The 24,406-nt window shown below is 43.4% G+C and overlaps 1 protein-coding gene across 3 annotated transcripts in view; it reads right to left on the bottom strand.

The window, feature by feature from the left end:
* Positions 1-24,406, bottom strand: part of LOC129858482 (proton-coupled amino acid transporter 1-like) — a 45,394-nt gene that overhangs the window by 18,110 nt on the left and 2,878 nt on the right. Inside the window, exons 2-10 of one of the 3 annotated variants that reach the window (XM_055927746.1) lie at positions 11,536-11,632; positions 10,601-10,727; positions 10,231-10,321; positions 7,916-8,004; positions 6,986-7,075; positions 6,686-6,770; positions 5,821-6,039; positions 3,505-3,603; positions 3,166-3,332 (exon numbers count right to left, since the gene is read on the bottom strand). In XM_055927746.1, the coding sequence (XP_055783721.1) occupies positions 3,166-3,332; positions 3,505-3,603; positions 5,821-6,039; positions 6,686-6,770; positions 6,986-7,075; positions 7,916-8,004; positions 10,231-10,321; positions 10,601-10,727; positions 11,536-11,566 (998 nt within the window). In that variant the 5' untranslated portion in view covers positions 11,567-11,632. The other 2 variants (XM_055927744.1, XM_055927745.1) reach the window with 2 other exon arrangements.

Here is a 24,406-nt window from a genome sequence, read left to right on the forward strand (position 1 = left end):
AAGGTATCAGTCTATAGATAGTCAGAACAGAAGGTATCAGTCTATAGATAGCGAGAACAGAAGGTATCAGTCTATAGATAGCGAGAACAGAAGGTATCAGTCTATAGTGAGAACAGAAGGTATCAGTCTATAGATAGCGAGAACAGAAGGTATCAGTCTATAGATAGTCAGAACAGAAGGTATCAGTCTATAGATAGTGAGAACAGAAGGTATCAGTCTATAGATAGTCAGAACAGAAGGTATCAGTCTATAGATAGTCAGAAGGTATCAGTCTATAGATAGTGAGAACAGAAGGTATCAGTCTATAGATAGTGACAACAGAAGGTATCAGTCTATAGATAGCGAGAACAGAAGGTATCAGTCTATAGATAGTCAGAACAGAAGGTATCCGTCTATAGATAGTCAGAAGGTATCAGTCTATAGATAGTGAGAACAGAAGGTGTCCAGGTGGATGAAGCAGAGTGGTCGTTAGCACATCTTCCTGTCACTTAGAGCCATGCGGTCAGTGTGTTTCTGTAGGGAGCGTGTAGGTGTTTGGCCCCTATCCTATCCTGCAATGCCGGCCCTATTGACAGCTGAGAGCAGCTCCGAGAGCACAGTGGACACAGCACAGTGGACAGCTGAGACAATTTTAGCCCTGATGTCCTTACACAGCTCTCTGGTCTTGGCCATTGTGGAGAGGTTGTAGTCTGTTTGATTGAGTGTGTGGACAGGTGTATTTAATACAGGTAACTAGTTCAAACAGGTGCAGTTAATACAGGTAATGAGTGGAGAACACGAGGGCTTCTTAAAGAAAAACTAACAGGTCTGTGAGAGCTGGAATTCTTACTGGTTGGTAGGTGATCAAATACTTATGTCATGCAATAAAATGCAAATGAATTACTAAAAAAATCATAATGTGATTCTGAATTTTTGTTGTAGATTCCGTCTCTGACAGTTGAAGTGTACCTATGATAAAAAATTACAGACCTCTACATGCTTTGTAAGTAGGAAAACCTGCAAAATCGGCAGTGTATCAAATACTTGTTCTCCCCACTGTATGTGATTCTATACAGCACCATCTCTTCAGTACCTATGTGATTCTATACAGCACCATCTATGTGGTTCTATACAGCACCATCTCTTCTGTACCTACGTGGTTCTATACAGCACCATCTCTTCAGTACCTATGTGATTCTATACAGCACCATCTATGTGATTCTATACAGCACCATCTATGTGATTCTATACAGCACCATCTATGTGATTCTATACAGCACCATCTATGTGATTCTATACAGCACCATCTATGTGGTTCTATACAGCACCATCTCTTCTGTACCTACGTGGTTCTATACAGCACCATCTCTTCAGTACCTATGTGATTCTATACAGCACCATCTATGTGATTCTATACAGCACCATCTATGTGATTCTATACAGCACCATCTATGTGATTCTATACAGCACCATCTATGTGATTCTATACAGCACCATCTATGTGGTTCTATACAGCACCATCTCTTCAGTACCTATGTGATTCTATACAGCACCATCTCTTCAGTACCTGTGTGATTCTATACAGCACCATCTATGTGGTTCTATACAGCACCATCTATGTGGTTCTATACAGCACCATCTATGTGGTTCTATACAGCACCATCTATGTGATTCTATACAGCACCATCTCTTCAGTACCTGTGTGATTCTATACAGCACCATCTATGTGGTTCTATACAGCACCATCTATGTGGTTCTATACAGCACCATCTATGTGGTTCTATACAGCACCATCTATGTGATTCTATACAGCACCATCTATGTGGTTCTATACAGCACCATCTATGTGGTTCTATACAGCACCATCTATGTGGTTCTATACAGCACCATCTCTTCAGTACCTATGTGATTCTATACAGCACCATCTCTTCAGTACCTATGTGATCCTATACAGCACCATCTCTTCAGTACCTATGTGATCCTATACAGCACCATCTATGTGGTTCTATACAGCACCATCTATGTGGTTCTATACAGCACCATCTATGTGGTTCTATACAGCACCATCTATGTGGTTCTATACAGCACCATCTATGTGATTCTATACAGCACCATCTATGTGATTCTATACAGCACCATCTATGTGATTCTATACAGCACCATCTCTTCAGTACCTGTGTGATTCTATACAGCACCATCTCTTCAGTACCTGTGTGATTCTATACAGCACCATCTATGTGGTTCTATACAGCACCATCTATGTGGTTCTATACAGCACCATCTCTTCAGTACCTATGTGATTCTATACAGCACCATCTCTTCAGTACCTATGTGATCCTATACAGCACCATCTCTTCAGTACCTATGTGATCCTATACAGCACCATCTATGTGGTTCTATACAGCACCATCTATGTGATTCTATACAGCACCATCTATGTGATTCTATACAGCACCATCTATGTGATTCTATACAGCACCATCTATGTGATTCTATACAGCACCATCTATGTGATTCCATACAGCACCATCTCTTCAGTACCTGTGTGATTCTATACAGCACCATCTATGTGGTTCTATACAGCACCATCTATGTGATTCTATACAGCACCATCTATGTGGTTCTATACAGCACCATCTATGTGATTCTATACAGCACCATCTCTTCAGTACCTATGTGATTCTAAACAGCACAATCTCTTCAGTACCTGTGTGATTCTATACAGCACCATCTATGTGGTTCTATACAGCACCATCTATGTGGTTCTATACAGCACCATCTATGTGGTTCTATACAGCACCATCTGGGATTCTATACAGCACCATCTGGGATTCTATACAGCACCATCTATGTGGTTCTATACAGCACCATCTATGTGATTCTATACAGCACCATCTATGTGATTCTATACAGCACCATCTATGTGATTCTATACAGCACCATCTATGTGGTTCTATACAGCACCATCTATGTGGTTCTATACAGCACCATCTATGTGATTCCATACAGCACCATCTCTTCAGTACCTATGTGATTCTATACAGCACCATCTATGTGGTTCTATACAGCACCATCTATGTGGTTCTATACAGCACCATCTCTTCAGTACCTATGTGATTCTATACAGCACCATCTATGTGATTCTATACAGCTCCATATCTTCAGGACATTGTAAGAAGAACTCACCAGCAGTTGGGTAAGTTAAGGGTGACACTTCCCCCTATGGCCTCTCCAAAGGTGATGTACCCTATGGTCCCCAAGCTGATATAGAGGAAGGTGACGATGCCCATTCCCAGATATAGAACCATATTGAAACTCTGAGGCTTCTGCATCTTGTTCTCCAGGGGCAGGACCTGGGACATGGAGGAACAACATTAGGTAACATGTTATGTAACACTTCACCTTAAGTTGCCATTATACCAATGAAACTACACAGTACTAACTGTAGTAATGTTATAATAACATGTAATTACACAGTAATAATATTTATGCGGCATATGTTCAACATGAACAGTAATACATTACCACTCCTATCCCCTCGAAAGCAAAGATGGCCGTTCCAAAGAAGAGAGGGTAGTCTTTGGCATGACCCACCATCGGCAGGCTGATACGATTTGGGATATTCTGGAGGAGAGAAAAATAAATAAATAAATAAATAAAAAATCACAGAAAAAAGGTTCCAAACAGTCAGGCAATCAAATAAAAATCCATAGCAGTTCACATAATAGGGCTCTCGTCCAACACGAGCCGCCAGAACAACTTCAATGAGCCTTGGCGTAGATTCTACAAGGGTCTAGAACTCTGGAGGGATGTGACACCATTATTTCACGCAAAATTCCAACATTTGGTGTTTTGTTGATGCGGTGGAAACCCTGGCAAAGCACATAGCCCCACGGCAGAGGGGCTGTGTGATAGTATGTGAGCATGTCATAAGCCATCAAGGGTTTTTTATATTATTTTTTATTATTATTGGAAATTAGCTATAAAACTGCAACATTGTGTCTTTCAGCCGGAACCACACCTGTGTGGAAGTGCCTGGTTTCAATATACTTTGTATCCCTCATTGACTCAAGTGTTGCCTTTATTTTGTCAGTTACCTGTATTTTTCTCTATTTGGGTGAGTGGTCATTTTTAGTGGCTCTCTATTTGCCCCCAGCATGCATTTTTCTCTCTCACCATTCTGAATGTCTATTGCGTTAAAAGAATGGAAACTCATCATGGAGGGTCGCAGTGGCTCACAGGTCTGCACCTACATCAATACCTCCACATGCGGTCAGAGACAACCTTAGCCTTTTAGGGGCCGAACCAACATCCTGTCGGGGAAACTCTACTCCTTTTGCCATTGACGGAGAGAAAAATGTGCAATTTTACAGCCAATTTCTTGCAGTTCTACACATTTTGCCGTAGGGTGGAGACAAATGGTTGCAGTTTTTAATATACATCTGATGATCAATGAGGGCCCCCGGTTGGTAGACCGTAATTACTATAAGTTTAGATAACTGGCTGCTAGACTAACTACAAAATGTTAGCCATCATTGCCTAATTGAGTGACTGTCAGTGACTGACATAAGAGAAAAACTGCTGAGGCACAACCACATTTCAAAATGGCACCTTGTGTATTCTACTGTTCTAACTCAACAGGAAGTTGAGACTCCGACTGAGTTCCTAGTTGCCTATCCCTGGTCTAAAGAATCCATTTGTTGTTCTGAAATATGAACAAGGAAATACTACACATTTTGAACTCGTATTACAGTGGTTGCTCCTTTAAAAGTGGTGTCATACTGCAGCACACCTTGTGGGCTGCAGCATTCTGTGGCACGTTATTGAAATTGTCAGACATCTTATTTTACGTTAATGCAAGTTAGTGCTAGTTTGACCACCAGAGGGCAACTTTGAGAAGCATTCGATAGTCTCCCATATTGGCATGACTATAGAATTTAAAACCTTTTTTGTAATAACATAGTACATGGGATTGATTACGAAATGTGGCTTAATTATTATTATGGGGTTTCTATTCCGAGAAAAAAAAAACCCTCAGGGTTTCCGTTAGGATGGAATGGAAAATACTGCGCGGTACAACGTGACGGTCGGGAGTAGTAGGCTACAGCATAAGAGGATTCTAAATTAATATCTAAGGGGCACAACATTTCCACACCCTAATTATAGTGTAACCAACTCATTTTGCCTATGGTAGGCCTACAGTAGAATTATTTATTTCTGGAGAAACCCAACTTGATCATTTAGCAGACATCACTTGCTTATAATTAGTCAACACATATCTTAAGAATATAACTGAACATTTGTTTCTCTATGCTTGTCTCAGAGCAGCGCAAAATGGTGCTGAAGTAGACGTCCACAGCGGGAAGGCAAATATATATATATATATATAAAGATATTTTAGAGATTATTTCCTTTTCAAAAAAACAACAGTGAGTGATTGTAATCTGAATAAAAGGCCAAAATAATATTTAAAAGGACAAAATACAGCCCTGCTAATAGCCATAATGGCGCTGTACAACGTGACCATGTGTTTGAAAGAGTATTTTCCAGTAAACAACTATTTGTTTACCTTCATTAGACAACTTTGTTCCAATATTTCTGTAATTTAGTGATATTTATTCCCATAGTAATTCATTATGGATCCATAACTAAATAAACATCTGCATTTTGAAAGATTATTATCATTATTTTATTAACGAAAGCATAAAGATGTTGATGAAATACTCTAAGTTAGAAATGTAACACTTCAGAGTACTTCAGCATCATGTGAGTCCCCCCCCCCGCCAGAAGCCAGTCCTGCAGTACCTACCGTGACGCAGAAGCCAGTCCTGCAGTACCTACCGTGAAGCAGAAGAAGTAGATGAGGACCAGACTAGCACACATGGCCAGGTTGGCTGCCAGAGAGAGGGGTGCCAGGTACTTCAGGTTGCGGGTGAACACCAGGAGTATAACGGCTGGCAGGAAACACAACATGTAGAGACGGGAGTCAAAGCTGGGGACGGTCACAGCCGTCTGGTTGTTCTGGCAGTTCATGGTTGTCCCGTTAGAAGCTTCCACCACCTGGAGGAAGAACGCCACAGAACAATGGACACAAGTTAGGGTATCCTTTTCGCACTATCGTGGCAACTTAAATTGTACTGTATCTAGTATTTTCTTCACATTTCCCTTCCCAGCAAAGTTCAAGCAACTGTGATGATAGGACCGAACAGAGGACCGAACAATATAGCTGATTAACAGCACGAGGAGAAGATCACTCCAGGCAGTGATGATAACATCCACACTGCTGGTACCTATATAGGAGTGATAATAACATCCAAACTGCTGGTATCATGTCCTCTCCACACAGTGATAATAACATCCACACTGCTGTTACTGCTGTTATCTTGTCCACTCCAGTGATGATAACATCTAAACTGCTGGTACTGCTCAGGAAGAAGTAAACACCACCTTGTGGTGAGAAACAGTACGACGCCAAATATGAACATGACGCCATGTCCCCTACCTGTTTCACGTTGTCACTGAGGAAGACGAAGTAGACAGTACTAGTCAACATGATGACATGTCCCCTACCTGTTTGACGTTGTCACTGAGGAAGACGAAGTAGACAGTACTAGTCAACATGATGACATGTCCCCTACCTGTTTGATGTTGTCGCTGAGGAAGACGAAGTAGACAGTACTCGTCAACATGATGACATGTCCCCTACCTGTTTGATGTTGTCGCTGAGGAAGACGAAGTAGACACAGCAGAAACCCAGCTGTGTGGTGATCAGAAACACATTAACTATCCGCCTGAAGGAAAAGAGGGACAAGGACCCAAATCAACCTCTGTTCTACGCATTAGAGGGGACTGAAAACACAAGATATGAAACCAAACACTGAGGAGTTGAGAACTCTTATTGAATAAGGTCAAATCACAAGTCATAATATATAAGAATAAAGTGACTTGTTATTAAAGAATACATTTCATGATTCATCACCTTCCTGTAGACACGTTCTATATTTACCTCCCCCATATTGAGTACCTTCTCAGCCACGAGACATTCTCCATACCATACTGCACAGCATCACCATAGTCCAGAAAGGGTTTGTTCAACCTAGAACAGAGGGACAATCACTCCGGGTAAGAGTGCTGGTCTAGGATCAGGTCTACCCTGTCCATGGAACCTGATCTAGGATCAGGTCTACCCTGTCCATGGAACCTGATCTAGGATCAGGTCTACCCTGTCCACAGAATTCAACGACCACCTCGTCAACAAACAAAAAAGACCATACACGGTGTTGACCCCGATGTTCACTAAACGTGACAGTACTACTTCAGCTGGGGCCTGGTACCTGGTCACTAGTGTGAGGAATCTGACAGCGGTACAGGACAGACGATTAAACATATTATTAACCTAACAGAGGACAGGGTTGTGAACGATGGATGTAGACTATCCTACAGAGATGAAATGTAGGGTGCATTCACATCGTGCTCATTAGGTTTGGTTTGCTTGTATTACAAAATACAAATGGTTTTCACTTCTCCTACAAAGGAACCTAACCGCACCAGATCAACAACATACCTTACAGTCTGAACACACCCATAAGGGTGTTACTAGAACACAGTGGACTGATGACTGGCTTGGTTTGTTTCATTACAACATACTGCTTTATCCAATACTAGGCTTGATGGCATAGCTGCATTTTGGTGACTTTAACTTTGGCTAATCTATGAACTGAACACATTTCACCAGTCCAGTTTCCAGGACAACGTGAGAGATTTCCTCATAGACGTCAAACTCAAAAAAGGAAGTGCACAATGTGAAAGTACTGTACTTCTCTTCTTGTTGCTTGACTCAAAACTAGTTGCACAACAGCATCCACAACAATAGGAACTGTTTATGGAGCAACTGGGGTGCGCTGCAGACAAAAGGAGTGGGAAAGGCTCCACTTACTTTACACTGAGGTGGTGGGAACACATTACAAGCAGGTTCATACAGTGGACTGCTATTATCCCCATGGCAAACAGACTCAGAGGTCCTAACTGGAAAGGAAGAGAGAAGAGAAGTGTCATTAGGTGTCGTCCCGTTGGGATCGTGTCATTAGGTGTCGTCCCGTTGGGATCGTGTCATCAGGTGTCGTCCCGTTGGGATCGTGTCATCAGGTGTCGTCCCGTTGGGATCGTGTCATCAGGTGTCGTCCCGTTGGGATCGTGTCATCAGGTGTCGTCCCGTTGGGATCGTGTCATCAGGTGTCGTCCCGTTGGGATCGTGTCATCAGGTGTCGTCCCGTTGGGATCGTGTCATCAGGTGTCGTCCCGTTGGGATCGTGTCATCAGGTGTCGTCCCGTTGGGATCGTGTCATCAGGTGTCGTCCCGTTGGGATCGTGTCATCAGGTGTCGTCCCGTTGGGATCGTGTCATCAGGTGTCGTCCCGTTGGGATCGTGTCATCAGGTGTCGTCCCGTTGGGATCGTGTCATCAGGTGTCGTCCCGTTGGGATCGTGTCATCAGGTGTCGTCCCGTTGGGATCGTGTCATCAGGTGTCGTCCCGTTGGGATCGTGTCATCAGGTGTCGTCCCGTTGGGATCGTGTCATCAGGTGTCGTCCCGTTGGGATCGTGTCATTAGGTGTCAAACCATTGGGATTGTGTCATTCCCTCACACTGCACTGGCAGAATAAATGTATTAGCCATGGACATCTACTAAGGAGGCAGGCGGGGTCCTGACTGTTCTAAGCCGGAGTCTGGTAGAATGGGTATTTGGTTATCAGGAATTATTTTATTACTTAATTGCTAAGTGTTTGCTTACCAAAAGGCCTGCGTTCCTGACAGCCAGAGGTAGGCCTAACAGCCCTGTACCGATGCTTCCCTTCTAACCCTTACCACAAGGCCTGCGTTCCTGACAGCCAGAGGTAAGCCTAGCAGCCCTGTACTGATGTTCCCCTTCTAACCCTAACCCTTACCACAAGGCCTGCGTTCCTGACAGCCAGAGGTAGGCCTAGCAGCCCTGTACCGATGGTTCCCCTTCTAACCCTTACCACAAGGCCTGCGTTCCTGACAGCCAGAGGTAGGCCTAACATCCCTGTACCGATGTTCCCCTTCTAACCCTAACCCTTACCACAAGGCCTGCGTTCCTGACAGCCGGAGGTAGGCCTATCAGCCCTGTACCGATGTTCCCCTTCTAACCCTTACCACAAGGCCTGCGTTCCTGACAGCCAGAGGTAGGCCTAGCAGCCCTGTACCGATGCTTCCCTTCTAACCCTTACCACAAGGCCTGCGTTCCTGACAGCCAGAGGTAGGCCTAACAGCCCTGTACCGATGCTTCCCTTCTAACCCTTACCACAAGGCCTGCGTTCCTGACAGCCAGAGGTAGGCCTAGCAGCCCTGTACCGATGTTCCCCTTCTAACCCTTACCACAAGGCCTGCGTTCCTGACAGCCAGAGGTAGGCCTAGCAGCCCTGTACCGATGCTTCCCTTCTAACCCTTACCACAAGGCCTGCGTTCCTGACAGCCAGAGGTAGGCCTAACATCCCTGTACCGATGTTCCCCTTCTAACCCTAACCCTTACCACAAGGCCTGCGTTCCTGACAGCCAGAGGTAGGCCTAGCAGCCCTGTACCGATGCTTCCCTTCTAACCCTTACCACAAGGCCTGCGTTCCTGACAGCCAGAGGTAGGCCTAACAGCCCTGTACCAATGTTTCCCTTCTAACCCTAACCCTTACCACAAGGCCTGCGTTCCTGACAGCCAGAGGTAGGCCTAGCAGCCCTGTACCAATGTTTCCCTTCTAACCCTAACCCTTACCACAAGGCCTGCGTTCCTGACAGCCAGAGGTAGGCCTAACATCCCTGTACCGATGTTCCCCTTCTAACCCTAACCCTTACCACAAGGCCTGCGTTCCTGACAGCCAGAGGTAGGCCTAGCAGCCCTGTTCCGATGGTTCCCCTTCTAACCCTTACCACAAGGCCTGCGTTCCAGACAGCCAGAGGTAGGCCTAACAGCCCTGTACCGATGTTTCCCTTCTAACCCTTACCACAAGGCCTGCGTTCCTGACAGCCAGAGGTAGGCCTAACAGCCCTGTACCGATGCTTCCCTTCTAACCCTAACCCTTACCACAAGGCCTGCGTTCCTGACAGCCAGAGGTAGGCCTAACATCCCTGTACCGATGTTCCCCTTCTAACCCTAACCCTTACCACAAGGCCTGCGTTCCTGACAGCCAGAGGTAGGCCTAACAGCCCTGTACTGATGTTCCCCTTCTAACCCTAACCCTTACCACAAGGCCTGCGTTCCTGACAGCCAGAGGTAGGCCTAGCAGCCCTGTACCGATGTTCCCCTTCAGGAGGTGTATCAGGGTCTGTAAAAACCTACAACATAACAAAACATGATCAGTGTCAAATCACATCATTCAACACAATACTGGAATCAAACAATTATGAATGCAGGCTCTCTCACACACTCTCATATAAAATCAGCTCTTTGTATGGGGCCTGAGGAAGGTCTCAGGATGGAAACTGTGATGCTAGGGACTTATTTTTGATATAAAAAGTGACCGTTTCAATACAATAGAGTTGCACTCTTTGACTTTGTACGACCAAGAGCTGGAATGAAAAAAATATCTATGCATGTAACATAACCGTACTTACGAAGTCCCTGTTTGGCCTCCAATTCTCTCGTACTGAGAATCAGGTCCAGGGGGCAGAGGCGGAGTAGGACAGAGAACATCCTCCTCAGAGGTGCTCGCTGATATCCTGGAGAGAACTGGACCTGGGCCTGCAATACGGGGGACACAAAATTCGTCTACATTAAGTTGCTATGTAACGACAATGTTGTTACACGGGTAGAAGGGAAACTTCAAATAAATACTTAATTCAACTCCCTCAGTCAGAAGTACGTCTTAATTCTGTCGCTGAGATGACATTACTTCATACTGTAGATAGCAGGGTTCTACTACACAGAATCTCCACAGAATCCCCAGAGTTCTAGCCATAAATCAGTCCGTTAGACAAGGCCCTTGGCTTGTTGACACAAACAAAGCAGCGTGTTATTGCTGTTAGCTAATGATCTCATGATGGTCCACAAACAAGACACTTTAGGCTACTTCTCATCTAAAAGAAAAATCCCTGAATGGAAAGTATTGGAATACAGATATCCTGCGTTTGTGGGAAAACATGTGATCCTACTCAAATCACAGGGTACATGAGTTTCCTGGATATGTTCACTAGGCAACCGCCGTAGGTAGAAATGTTATGAATAGACCTGATCTCATGCCTTCTTCTACATGTCAGAGAATCATGTTTATCCTATTGGGATTCTTTGTCCATATGGTTTGTCCATATTGCCATCTGCACATTCCACAAGGTTGTGCCCTGTTGAACGCAGCCCAGGGCTCATCATTCTACAGCTTCTCAGAGTAGGACTACTAATCTAGCATCAGGTCTCCTCCTGTCCATATAAACGTATTCCTTAGAATAAAATAAGACTAGATCACTACTCCTACTCATATAGAGACACTGATACTAGATGAGCAGTCCTACATTTTATGAATACAGGCCCTGTTCCCGGGTTTCAAAATAAATACCGTCTTGACGATTGTCAGTGTTGGAGGTCATGGTTGGTCCGCCGGCGCTGGGTGGATCCTCCTGCTGCCTTCGTCTCGGATTCCTCCTCCAGAGCCACTGTGGTAAGGACAATGTAAACGGTAGTGAATTCCATGTTATACTAGTTTACCAGATCTCAAAGAATCAGCGGTGTTCATATCTGGAGAAACATAGAACTGCTGGCGTTGAGGCTTGTTCTATGCTATTACTGCACAGTCAGAAATACTGACAGCAACTAGTTAAGAGTTATTACTGCGCAGTAGTGTCGTCACGATATCAACATTTTAGACTAAAATATAAAGTGTTGGTTCCATTGTTTCATGAGCTGAAATGAAAATATTCCAGAAATGTTCCATATGCACAAAAACCATCTCACTCAAATTGTGTGCACACATTTGTTTACATCCCTGTTAGTGAGCATTTCTCCTTTGCAAAGATAATCCATCCACCTGACCGGTGTGGCATATCTAGAAGCTGATTAACCAGCATGATCGTTACGCAGGTGCATCTTGTGCTGGGGACAATAAAAGGCCACTCTAAAATAAGCAGTTTTGTCCCACAATGCCACAGATGTCTCAAGTTGAGGGAGCGTGCAATTGGCATGCTGACAGCCGGAATGTCCAATAGAGCTGTTGCCAGAATTTAATGTTAATTTCTCTCTCATAAGCCGCCTCAAACGTCATTTTAGAGAATTTGGCAGTACGTCCAACCGCACAGCTGCTGAAACTGGGGGTTTGCACAACCAAAGAATTTCTGCACAAACCGTCAGAAACTGTCTCAGGGAAGCTCATCTGCGTGCTCGTCACCCTCACCAGGGTCTTGACCTGACTGCAGTTCAGTGTCGTCCCCTTTGATGGCCACTGGCATGCTGGAGAAGTGTGGTCTTCACAAATGAATCCCAGGTTTCAACTGTACCGGGCAGATAGCAGACGTCGTGTGGGCGAGCGGTTTGCTGATGTCAACGTTGTTAACAGAGAATCCCATCGGTGGAGTTTTGGTATGGGTCTGGCATAAGCTACAGACAACGAACACAAATGCATTTTATCGATGGTAATTTGAATGCACAGAGATAACGTGATGAGATCCTGAGGCCATTTTCGTGCCATTCATCCACCGCCATCACCTCATGTTTCAGCGTGATAATGCACAGCCCCATGTCGCAAGATGCTCTACACAATTCCTGGAAGCTGAAAATGTCTTAGTTCCTCCATGGCCTGCATACTCACCAGACATGGTCACCCATTGTGCATGTTTGGGATGCTCTGGATCGACGTGTACAACAGCGTGTTCCAGTTCCCCCCAAAATCCAGAAACTTCGCACAGTCATTGAGGAGTGGGCCATTTCACAATCAACAGCCTGATCAACTCTATGTGAAGGAGATGGTGGTCACCCCAGATTCTGACTTTCTTTCTGATCCACACCCAAACTTTTTTTTTTTTAAGGTATCTGTGACCAACAGATGCATATCTGTATTCCCAGTGATATGAATTCTGTACATTAGGGTCTAATGAATTTATTTCAATTGACTGATTTCCTTATATGAACTGTAACTCAGTAAAATCTTTGAAATTGTTGCATGCTGGGTTTTATATTTTTGTTCAGTGTACTGACGATACGGGTCACGGAAATTCACACTTTTACTCAATGCAACATATTGAATTTATCTTCACACTGGTCAGTGTATAATAGAACCCTGCATAGAATGGCTGATTGGCTCAGTCTACTCAGACTGGTCTGTGCTCTTGGTTATAACAGGCGATGACATGATACAAAATGTCTCCACATTGCTGCCATGATACAAAATGTCTCCACATTGCTGCCATGATACAAAATGTCTCCACATTGCTGCCATGATACAAAATGTCTCCACATTGCTGCCATGATACAAAATGTCTCCACATTGATGGCTCTGAAAGCCACTCCAATGTAACAACACAGTCTAAACAGAAGAGTCATCAGGGTCTGCATCCCAGATAGCATGCAACACTGATGCACTTCATTCTTGTATAATGAAAAGCGATTTACAAATGCAATAAATGATTATTACTATTGTTAGAATTATACTGCCTAATGTGAGTGATATTTGATATTTCAATATTTTAAAATATGCAGATTAGTACAAAAATAATGAAGAACTTCTTACCCTGGTCTTTTGGGAGTTGAATGTGGATTAATAAAAAAAAAGAGGTGGTGTGTCTCTCCAGTCAGATGATGATATTGATGTTATGATGAATATGCTATAAGAGATCACAAAAGATATCTTCTTTTTACCCTGGAAACGTGTATTTTAATAGTCCAGAAACTAGGCTTCATCATTATCATCTCATTTCCTTATTTGGGGTATGAAACTTCACCTGACATCCAAAAGCAGATCTGTTCAGTCGAAGATACCCATCACCAACCACTTTCTCTGTTCACCTACAACCGTTCTCAAAAACCTCTCGTGTGTGTGTGTGAGAACCTTTACAGAAACCTCATAGGCCATATCCGGTTTACTTTTGTTCTTACTTTCTCTCTAACCCGAGGAAAGTACGTGATTGTAAACCAGATATGGCCTATGAGATGGTTTCTGGGGGTTTGTGTTGTGTAGACTGGAGAGACAGACACTTTTCAGCATAAAGGTTATTCCACAAACAGATTGTTTTGCATCCCTTTGATATTTTAAGTAGAGGCAAGCAGTTCTCTTTGCTGTAAAGCTGCAAGGATGCCCGAGTGAGGGCTGGTGGGGAATGTGGCTGGCTGATTACAGCTGCCACACGTGACATAACCATTAAAGTGAATTGGTTATTATTGGACCGGTACATACAAGAGACTAGAGGCTGTTGCTGAAATCCAACTGAATTTATAAACCAAACTGACTTTAATAACATATTATAGCAGGCGCCAGCAGGTTCTTTAGATCGGTAAGGCTGAAAAGGTTGGTAGTATCATATGAAACGGTACTACGGTTTTCTAAAATGTTTGGTATCATGACGTTTTGGTACCGTGATATTACCATTGTAGTGGTTTACCATGCAACACACTACTGCTAATCAGATGCTGACAGTAACTAGTTCAATGGTATTACTCAACAGTCAGATGCTGACAGTAACTAGTTCAATGCTATTACTCAACAGTCAGATGCTGACAGTTACTAGTTCAATGATATTACTCAGTCAGATGCTGACTGCCTCTGCTGAACAACCTTGAAATGACCATCGCTGTTCTGAAAAAGGCAATGAGGCAGGCTACATTCTGTTCCCCTGTTCTGAAAAAGCAATGAGTCAGGATACATTCTGTTCTCCCGTTCTGAAAAAGGCAATGAGGCAGGCTACATTCTGTTCCCCTGTTCTGAAAAAGGCAATGAGGCAGGATACATTCTGTTATCCTAAAAAAAAGTGTGACTTCTGATATTTTGTTGTCTCTCTCATGTAACAACATTCCAGGGCTTGGTTTTAACTTCAATTTCTTTGTCAAAACATGTAGGCCTATGTACATACGTACCAATCTATCAGTTCCCTCCCTCAGGGGACTGGTGGACAGTAAGTTATTAGCAGCACAACGTGCTACCATGTGTGATGAAGAACAACTTAGACAAGTAGTAAGTAGTCAAGTGAGTTTAATTGGCTATTAAACCTAATCGATATTTATTATTTTTAGACAATCAAGTATAGTTATTTTTTTGTTCCTGGTCGGAGGAACATAGAAAATGATCTTGCATTGAAGATACATAGCTAGGAGATGATACCCTTCTTAGCTAGGAGATGATACCCTTCTTAGCTAGGAGATGATACCCTTCTTAGCTAGGAGATGATACCCTTCTTAGCTAGGAGATGATACCCTTCTTAGCTAGGAGATGATACCCTTCTTAGCTAGGAGATGATACCCTTCTTAGCTAGGAGATGATACCCTTCTTAGCTAGGAGATGATACCCTTCTTAGCTAGGAGACAATATTCATAGATTCAAACCTTTGACCTCTAACCTGTCGGCGTCAAAAAGCAATACAATTCGCTGAATGTTGTCAGTATTTATTTACTTTTTTCCAGGTTGTGATGAAATGCAAATAAGAAAATCACTTGACATGGAAAATGCACAGTTCTACAGATGATACAATTTAAACACAGAACTGGACCTTAGACTCTCAGGTTCAGCTCTGGGCTAGGCTCAACATATACACAAAAGTATGTGGACACCCCATCAAATTAGTGGATTCGGCTATTTAAGCAACACCCTTTGCTGACAGTTGTATAAAATCGAGCACACCTCCATGCAATCTCCATAGACAAACATTGGCAGTAGAATGGCCTTACTGAAGAGCTCAGTGACATTCAACGAGGCACTGTCTTATGATGCCACCTTTCCAACTTCTAGGAGAAACAATGGCTCAGCCGCGAAGTGGTAGGCCACACAAGCTCACAGGACAGGAGCGCCGAGTGCTGAAGTGCTTAGTGGATAAAAATAGTCTATCCTCAATTGCAACACTCACTCCCGAGTTCCAAACTGCCTCTGGAAGTAACGTCGGTACAAGAACTGTTCGTCGGGAGCTTCATGAAATGCGTTTCCATGGCCGAGCAGCTGCACACAAGCCTAAAATCACCATGTGCAATGCCAAGCGTCGGCTGGACTGGTGTAAAGCTTGCCGCCATTGGACTCTGGAGCAGTAGTAATGTGTTCTCTGGAGTGATGAATCACGCTTCACCATCTGGCAGTCCGACGGACGAATCTGGGTTTGGTGGATGCAAGGAGAATGCTACCTGCACCAATGCATAGTAGCGCCAACTGTAAAGTTTGGTGGAAGATGAATAATGGTCTGGGGCTGTTTTTCATGGTTTGGGCACCTTATTTCAAGTGAAGGGAACGCTATAGTATAGAATGACATTCTGGACAATTCTGTGCTTCCAACTTTGTGGCAATAGTTTGGGAAAGGCCCTTTCCTGTTTCAGCATGACAATGCCACTGTGCACAAAGCGAGGCCCATACAGAAATGGTTTGTCGAGATCAGTGTGGAAGAACTTGACTGGCCTGCACAGAGCCCTGACTTCAACCCCATCGAACACCTTTGGGATAAATTGGAACGCCAAATGCGAGCCAGGCCTAATCGCCTAACATCAGTGCCCGACCTCACTAATGCTCTTGTGGCTGAATGGAAGCAAGTCCCCACAGCAATGTTCCAACATCTAGTGGAAATACTTCCCAGAAGAGTAGAAGCTGTTATAGCAGCAAAAGGGGGGGGGACCAACTCCATATTAATGTCAATGATTTTGGAATGAGATGTTCAACGAGCAGGTGTATATGACAGATTTAGGCGAGAGTGAAACCTCTTGCTTTGCCTCTTCTCTGATACTATGCATGCCTACAAGTAACAGACATTTTTCATTAAGAGCTTAAATGGAAACATGCAACAATAACTATCGTCTTACAGTTCAAAAGACTACAGCCTGTTTTTGAACATGCAACTCCTGTAATGAAGCCGCTAATAAAACGTCATTTTTAAACATTTACCAAAATGCAATTTGCAGAAAACACCCTTCTTAACCTAATGCGAGTTGTGATAAAATTCTAAAGGAGATTTTAATCTCCGTTAGAATTTTAGAAAGAGGGGGAATATAATAGCAACAGCTAGCATGGGTTGCTAATAAGACTAGGATTGAGCCTTTGAAAGAACAGTAAAAAACAGATAAGTAAAGAGCTTCAGTAAAATAACAACAGCGAGGCTATATACAGGTGGTACTGAGTACTGTACCGGTACAGAGTCAATGTGGAGGCTATATACAGGGGGTACCGGTACAGAGTCAATGTGGAGGCTATATACAGGGGGTACCGGTACAGAGTCAATGTGGAGGCTATATACAGGGGGTACCGGTACAGAGTCAATGTGGAGGCTATATACAGGGGGTACCGGTACAGAGTCAATGTGGAGGCTATATACAGGGGGTACCGGTACAGAGTCAATGTGGAGGCTATATACAGGGGGTACCGGTACAGAGTCAATGTGGAGGCTATATACAGGGGGTACCGGTACAGAGTCAATGTGGAGGCTATATACAGGGGGTACCGGTACAGAGTCAATGTGGAGGCTATATACAGGTGGTACCGGTACAGAGTCAATGTGGAGGCTATATACAGGTGGTACCGGTACAGAGTCAATGTGGAGGCTATATACAGGTGGTACCGGTACAGAGTCAATGAGGAGGCTATATACAGGTGGTACCGGTACAGAGCCAATGTGGAGGCTATATACAGGGGGTACTGGTACAGAGTCAATGTGGAGGCTATATACAGGTGGTACTGGTACAGAGTCAATGAGCGGGAGCACCGGTTAGTCAAGGTAATATGTACAGTTTAAGTCAGAAGTTTACATACACCTTAGCCAAATAGATTTAAACTCAGTTTCACAATTGCTGACATTTAATCCTAGTAAAAAATTCCCTGTTTTAGGTCAGTTAAGATCACCACTTTATTTTAAGATTGCGAAATGTCAGAATAATAGTAGAGAGAATGATTTATTTCAGCTTTTATTTATTTCATCACATTCCCAGTGGGTCAGAAGTTTACATACTCAATTAGTATTTGGTAGCATTGCCTTTACATTGTTTAACTTGGGTCAAACTTGTCGGGTAGCCTCCCACAATAAGTTGGGTGAATTTTGGCCCATTCCTCCTGACAGAGCTGGTGTAACTGAGTCAGGTTTGTAGGCCTCCTTGATTGCACACGCTTTTTCAGTTCTGCCCACAAATTTTCTATAGGATTGAGGTCAGGGCTTCGTGATGACCACTCCAATACCTTGACTTGGTTGTCCTTAAGCCATTTTGCCACAACTTTGGAAGTATGCTTGCGGTCATTGTCCATTTGCGACCAAGCGTCAACTTCCTGACTGATGCCTTGAGATTTTGCTTCAATATATCCACATAATTTTCCATCCTCATGATGCCATCAATTTTGTGAAGTGCACCAGGCCCTCCTGCAGCAAAGCACCCCCACAACATGATGCTGCCACCCCCGTGCTTCACGGTTGGGATGGTGTTCTTTGGCTTGCAAGCCTCCTCCTTTTTCCTCCAAACATAACAATGGTCATTATGGCCAAACAGTTATATTTTTGTTTCATCAGACCAGAGGACATTTCTCCAAAAGTACAATCTTTGTCCCCATGTGCAGTTGCAAACCGTAGTCTGGCTTTTTTATGGCGGTTTTGGAGCAGTGGCTTCTTCCTTGCTGAGCGGCCTTTCAAGTTATGTCGATATACGACTCGTTTTACTGTGGACATAGATACTTTTGTACCCGTTTCCTCCAGCATCTTCACAAGGTCCTTTGCTGTTGTTCTGGGATTGATTTGCACTTTTCGCACCAAAGTACGTTCATCTCTAGGAGACAGAACGCACAGAACGCACCTAACCGACTTGCCAAAACTATAGTTTGTTAACAAGAAATTTGTGGAGTGGCTGGAAAACGAGTTTTAATGACTGCAACCTAAGTGTATTTAAACTTCCGACTTCAACTGTAGGTAGAATTAAAGTGACTATGCAAAGATAATAAAAACAGAGAGTAGCAGTAGCGTAAAGAGGGGGGAATGCAAATTGTCTGGGTAGCCATTTGATTAGCTGTTCAGGAGTCTTATGGCTTGGGGGGGTAGAAGCTGTTAAGAAGTCTTTTTGACCTCGACTTGGCGCTCCGGTACTGTTGCTGTGCGGTAGCAGAGAGAAACGTCTATGACTACAGTGGCTGGAGACTGACAATTTTAGGGCCTTCCTCCAATTAAGAAATAAAAATAGCTCCTTTGAAATTGTGGCCACCAAAGTTTAAATCACAATTCCATTTAGAATTGTTATTTGTTGCGCTATGACTGGGCTGACCAATGACAGGACTTACAAAAGCAGGTTTCACTACTGTAGCCTACAGACTTTCTAAAGAGCTACTTTCACGCTGTCTGACAGGTGGAAGACTATTCCTCTCCTCTAACTAGTCTCTGTATGCTGTCTGACAGGTGATATTCCTCTCCTCTAACTAGTCTCTGTATGCTGTCTGACAGGTGATATTCCTCTCCTCTAACTAGTCTCTGTATGCTGTCTGACAGGTGATATTCCTCTCCTCTAACTAGTCTCTGTATGCTGTCTGACAGGTGATATTGCTCTCCTCTAACTAGTCTCTGTATGCCATCTGACAGGTGATATTGCTCTAACTAGTCTCTGTCTGACAGGTGATATTACTCTGGAACTCCACAAGAAATTGCAGGTTGATGGTTTATTGTAATAACTCTTGCCCTGGAAGCAGAACTGAACAGTTTCTTCTAGATGTGCCAACTGCAAAGCAAAAATGGTCTAAATTGTAAAAACTCTTGAAATTATATTTTTGGTCTTAATTTAAGGTTAGGCATTACAGTTAGCAGTGTAGTTCATATAAAATCTGATTGTATGCCAACTCTGCAGAGCTGCCTCCAAGGCAAGACTCATGACAATAAAAGACAATCTGCATTTTGTTCATGGTGATGGAGAATGCCATCTCGGGTGCTGCTCCAGAATCTCCCAAATGTGTTCAGCTAGGTTGAGAGTAGAGCTGGATGATACGGCCTAATAATATATTTTAGTTTTTCTAATTTGTAGGCGATTTACAATATATACAGTATGTCTTTTTTGTATGTTGTTTTCTCTAAATAAGCTTTGTGGTACAATGAAAAAAGGTGAAATATAATGCATTTCAAACAGTCAGCGATAATCTAATGAAGTTATACCTAGGCTAAATATAAACCTTCCACAACCATAAGACCCACTAATAATTTAATTATTTTATCAAAATAGTTTAACCTGCTTTTTTGCAATAATTACTGACTTTCAAATCAGTCTATGAAAATGTCCTTTTTGTTATAAATTTAACCAGAGTCATGCATAATGCACATTCAATAATAATTAGTAACTTCTTATAGCAGGCATTATAGAAAATGAACACAGATCTCAAACAATCTCTCAAACACAAACCCCCGTTGTAGTAAGTAGCCAGCTAATCTTTATATTTCAAGTTTAACCCAACTTGGATCTATTTGCTAGTTAACAAGGCTGAACAGTTGAATTATGGCCACCTTTCTGTCCATCTCCGACTGTTTGAACAGTATGCTAGACTGTCCACTTTGTTCAAATGTTGAAATCAAGTGGCCTACCACATTTCTCAGAATGTGAACGAGTAGACAAATCCTTATATAACTGTGTTTTATGCTTATTGCACATTTATAAAAATAGACTAGACAGCTAGTATAACAGTCTTTGGCTAAAATGCTGCTAGCGGTACGTGGTACCACAATGCTGTGCACGACAAACTGAGGATTCATTTTCCAGAATCGATGTTCATTGATACTCCCGTTGTAGTAGTGTTTGCTCTGCACGTAATTTGAGGAGTTGAGACGTAAAAAGGCTATCAGTAGAAAAGGTCAACTTCTCCATTACAGTCAAATTCTTTCTCAAGGGTGGGACAAAAAAACAAACAAACAAAAAAATAACTAATGTATACAGGTTTAGAACCTTTTTGAAACATCACAGTTGAAAAATATAAATCAAAACTGGATGGTCTTCAAAGATAAAATGGGAGGGGTTGAGGGAGGCTGAATGAAGGGGCCTAAAAACAAACAAAAGATAACTATTGTAAAATAGACTGTGTCCTTAAAGAAATGTATATAGTATGTATAAGCTGGAAGTAGAAGCCTAAGAGTTGTTGACCATTAGTTTACTCCAATTAGGGGAGGGGTGGTTAGGGGAAAATAGTAAAGGAAAATAAATCAATAAAAAATAGATATATTTATCTGGGGGATTGGAAATGATGCAGACAATTACATTGATAGAAGCTACAATCTGCAATATTAAAGCTGACCTACCCTTAAAAAAATAGTTTGTTAAGTCTCACTGCATTTCGGTGTCCATATGATCAATTTAGTTGGACTAAACCTCAAATGCAAATAGCAAGTTGAAACTGCATGTCAGAGAGGAAGAAGTGATCTTTCATCTTTGAAGCTAAGGGCCCTGGGATTAAACACTTCCCTCTGCAACTGGATCCTGGACTTCCTGACGGGCCACCCTCAGATGTTGAGGGTAGGATAGAGCTCCATTTTTATGGAATGGTCTGCCTACCCATGTGAGAGACGCAGACTCGGTTTCTACCTTTAAGTCTTTACTGAAGACTCATCTCTTCAGCAGGTCAAATGATTGAGTGTAGTCTGGCCCAGGAGTGTGAAGGTGAACGCAAAGGCTCTGGAGCAACGAACCGACCTTGCTGTCTCTGCCTGGCCGGTTCCCCTCTCTCCACTGGGATTCTCTGCCTCTAACCCTATTACAGGGGCTGAGTCACTGGCTTACTGGTGCTCTTCCATGCCATCCCTAGGAGGGGTGCGCCACTTGAGTGGGTTGAGTCACTGACGTGATCTTCCTGTCTGGGTTGGCGCCCCCCCTTGGGTTGTGCCGTGGCGGAGATCTTTATGGGCTATACTCGGCCTTGTCTCAGGATGGTAAGTTGGTGGTTGAAGGTATCCCTCTAGTGGTGTGGGGGCTGTGCTTTGACAAAGTGGGTGGGGTTATATCCTGCCTGTTTGGCCCTGTCCGGGGGTATCGTCGGACAGGGCCACAGTATCTCCTGACCGCTCCTGTCTCAGCCTCCAGTATTTATGCTGCAGTAGTTTATGTGTCGGGGGGCTAGGGTCAGTCTTATATCTGGAGTATTTCTCCTGTCTTACTCTGTGTCCTCTGTGATTTTAAGTATGCTCTCTCTTTCTCGGAGGACCTGAGCCCAAGGACCATGCCTCAGGACTACCTGGCATGATGACTCCTTGCTGTCCCAAGTCCACCTGGCCGTGCTGCTGCTCCAGTTTCAACTGTTCTGCCTGCGGCTATGGAACCTTGACCTGTTCACCGGACGTGCTACCTGTCCCAGACCTGCTGTTTTCAACTCTCAACTTTTTGGCCTTTCTAGGGAGTTTTTCCTAGCCACCGTGCTTCTACACCTGCATTGCTTGCTGTTTGGGGTTTCAGGCTGGGTTTCTGTACAGTACTTTGAGATATCAGCTGATGTAAGAAGGGCTATATAAATACATTTGATTTGATTTAGGCAACAACACGCTGACCCTCATTACGGGGGACCCCTCAGGGGTGTGTGCTTAGTCCCCTCCTGTACTCCCTGTTCACCCACGACTGCGTGGCCACACACACACACGACTCCAACACCATCATTAAGTTTGCAGAAGACATGATGGTGGTAGGCCTGATCACCGATGACGAGACAGCCTACAGGGAGGTGGTCAGCGACCTGGCAGTGTAGTGCCAGGACAACCTATCCCTTAACAAGAATACCTAAGAGTGAATTAAACTATTTTGAAAACGCAATTAACTGGAATGATCTCTTGTCCTATACAGACGTGGAAGCTGATAGGTTTTTCTATCCACAATCCAGCCTGACTACAATAAATGGTTTCCTAAAGAAAATCAAATCCAAACCTGGCCAAAAGAGCACTCTTCCTTGGCTAAATGGAAAAATCTGGAAATTGATGAAAGAACGAGATTATGCTCTAAAAAATAATCCAAATTAGAGCATGACAGACGTAGGTTTACCGTGTTGAGAAATAAGGTGATGAAAGAAATCACAGGCCAAGGCAAACTTTTTTTATTAACATAATTGGTGAAGCAAAGGGAAATTCTAAAATGATCTGGGAGAATCTAAAAAAGTTAACAGGGAAAGATCATAGTAACACTGCAAAAAGACTAGAAATCATGGTAAATAACAATCTAACACAGGATGCAGTCGAAATAGCAATAGCCTTCAATTCCTACTTTATTGACTGTCAGGGTACTGACACAGAACCCTTCCACTGGTTTCTTAGGTTGAGTGTCATTTACTAGCACTGAGCCTGTCTTCATCATAAGGGAGGTTACTGAGTCAAAGGTGAACAAGGTGATTAGCTCACTAAAGAACTCTAAAGCCAAAGATATGTTTGGGCTGGACTCTACCTTTCTTAAAAACTACAAAGAGTCACTCATTGGCCCCATTACTAAGGTCACCAACACATCTATTGGTCTCGGGGTGTTTCCTAGGGTATGGAAGTCGGCCATAATAACGGCCATCTTTAAAATCGGGCGACCCTGCTGACGTGAGTAACTACAGGGCCATTAGTATACTACCTGTGGTGTCGAAGGTTGTTGAAAAGTGTCTAGCAGAACAACTGATTGCCCACCTCAATAGCTCCTTCACATTACACTCCATGCAGTTTGGCTTCAGAGCGAAACACTCCACAGAAACGGCCAACTGCTTTCTTCTGGAAAATGTTAAGTCCAAGATGGACAAAGGGGGCGTTGTTGGGGCTGTGTTTCTGGACCTAAGGAAGGCTTTTGATACTGTTAACCATGAGATTCTCATCACAAAATTGTCCAAGTTCCAATTTTCCCCCGATGCCTTGAGATGGATGAAATCATACCTTGAAGGCAGAATTCTGTGTGTCAGAGTGAGCAATGAGCTGTTGCCCACTCTTAGCTATGATGTGGGTGTGCCCCAAGGGTCAATACTGGGGCCCCTCCTGTTCAGCCTGTACATTAATGATCTGCCTTCTGTCTGTACTGGGTCTGAAGTTCAAATGTATGCAGATGATAGTGATATATGTGCATGCAAAGAGCAAACAACAAGCTGCACAAGAACTCACTACTGAACAGGTCCAGGTTACAAAGTGGCTCAGTAAATCGTGTTTGCATCTCAATGTGAAAAAAAACTGTTAGCATGTTCTTCACAAAGAGGGCAACAGATGCTACTGAGCCAGATGTCTATGTGTCAGGGGAGAAGCTCCAGGTGGTATCTGATTTTAAGTACCTTGGCATCATACTTGATTCCAACCTCTCTTTTAAAAAGCATGTGA

Source organism: Salvelinus fontinalis, chromosome 6 (genome assembly GCF_029448725.1).
Source record: "Salvelinus fontinalis isolate EN_2023a chromosome 6, ASM2944872v1, whole genome shotgun sequence".
NCBI classification, from domain to species: domain Eukaryota; kingdom Metazoa; phylum Chordata; class Actinopteri; order Salmoniformes; family Salmonidae; genus Salvelinus; species Salvelinus fontinalis.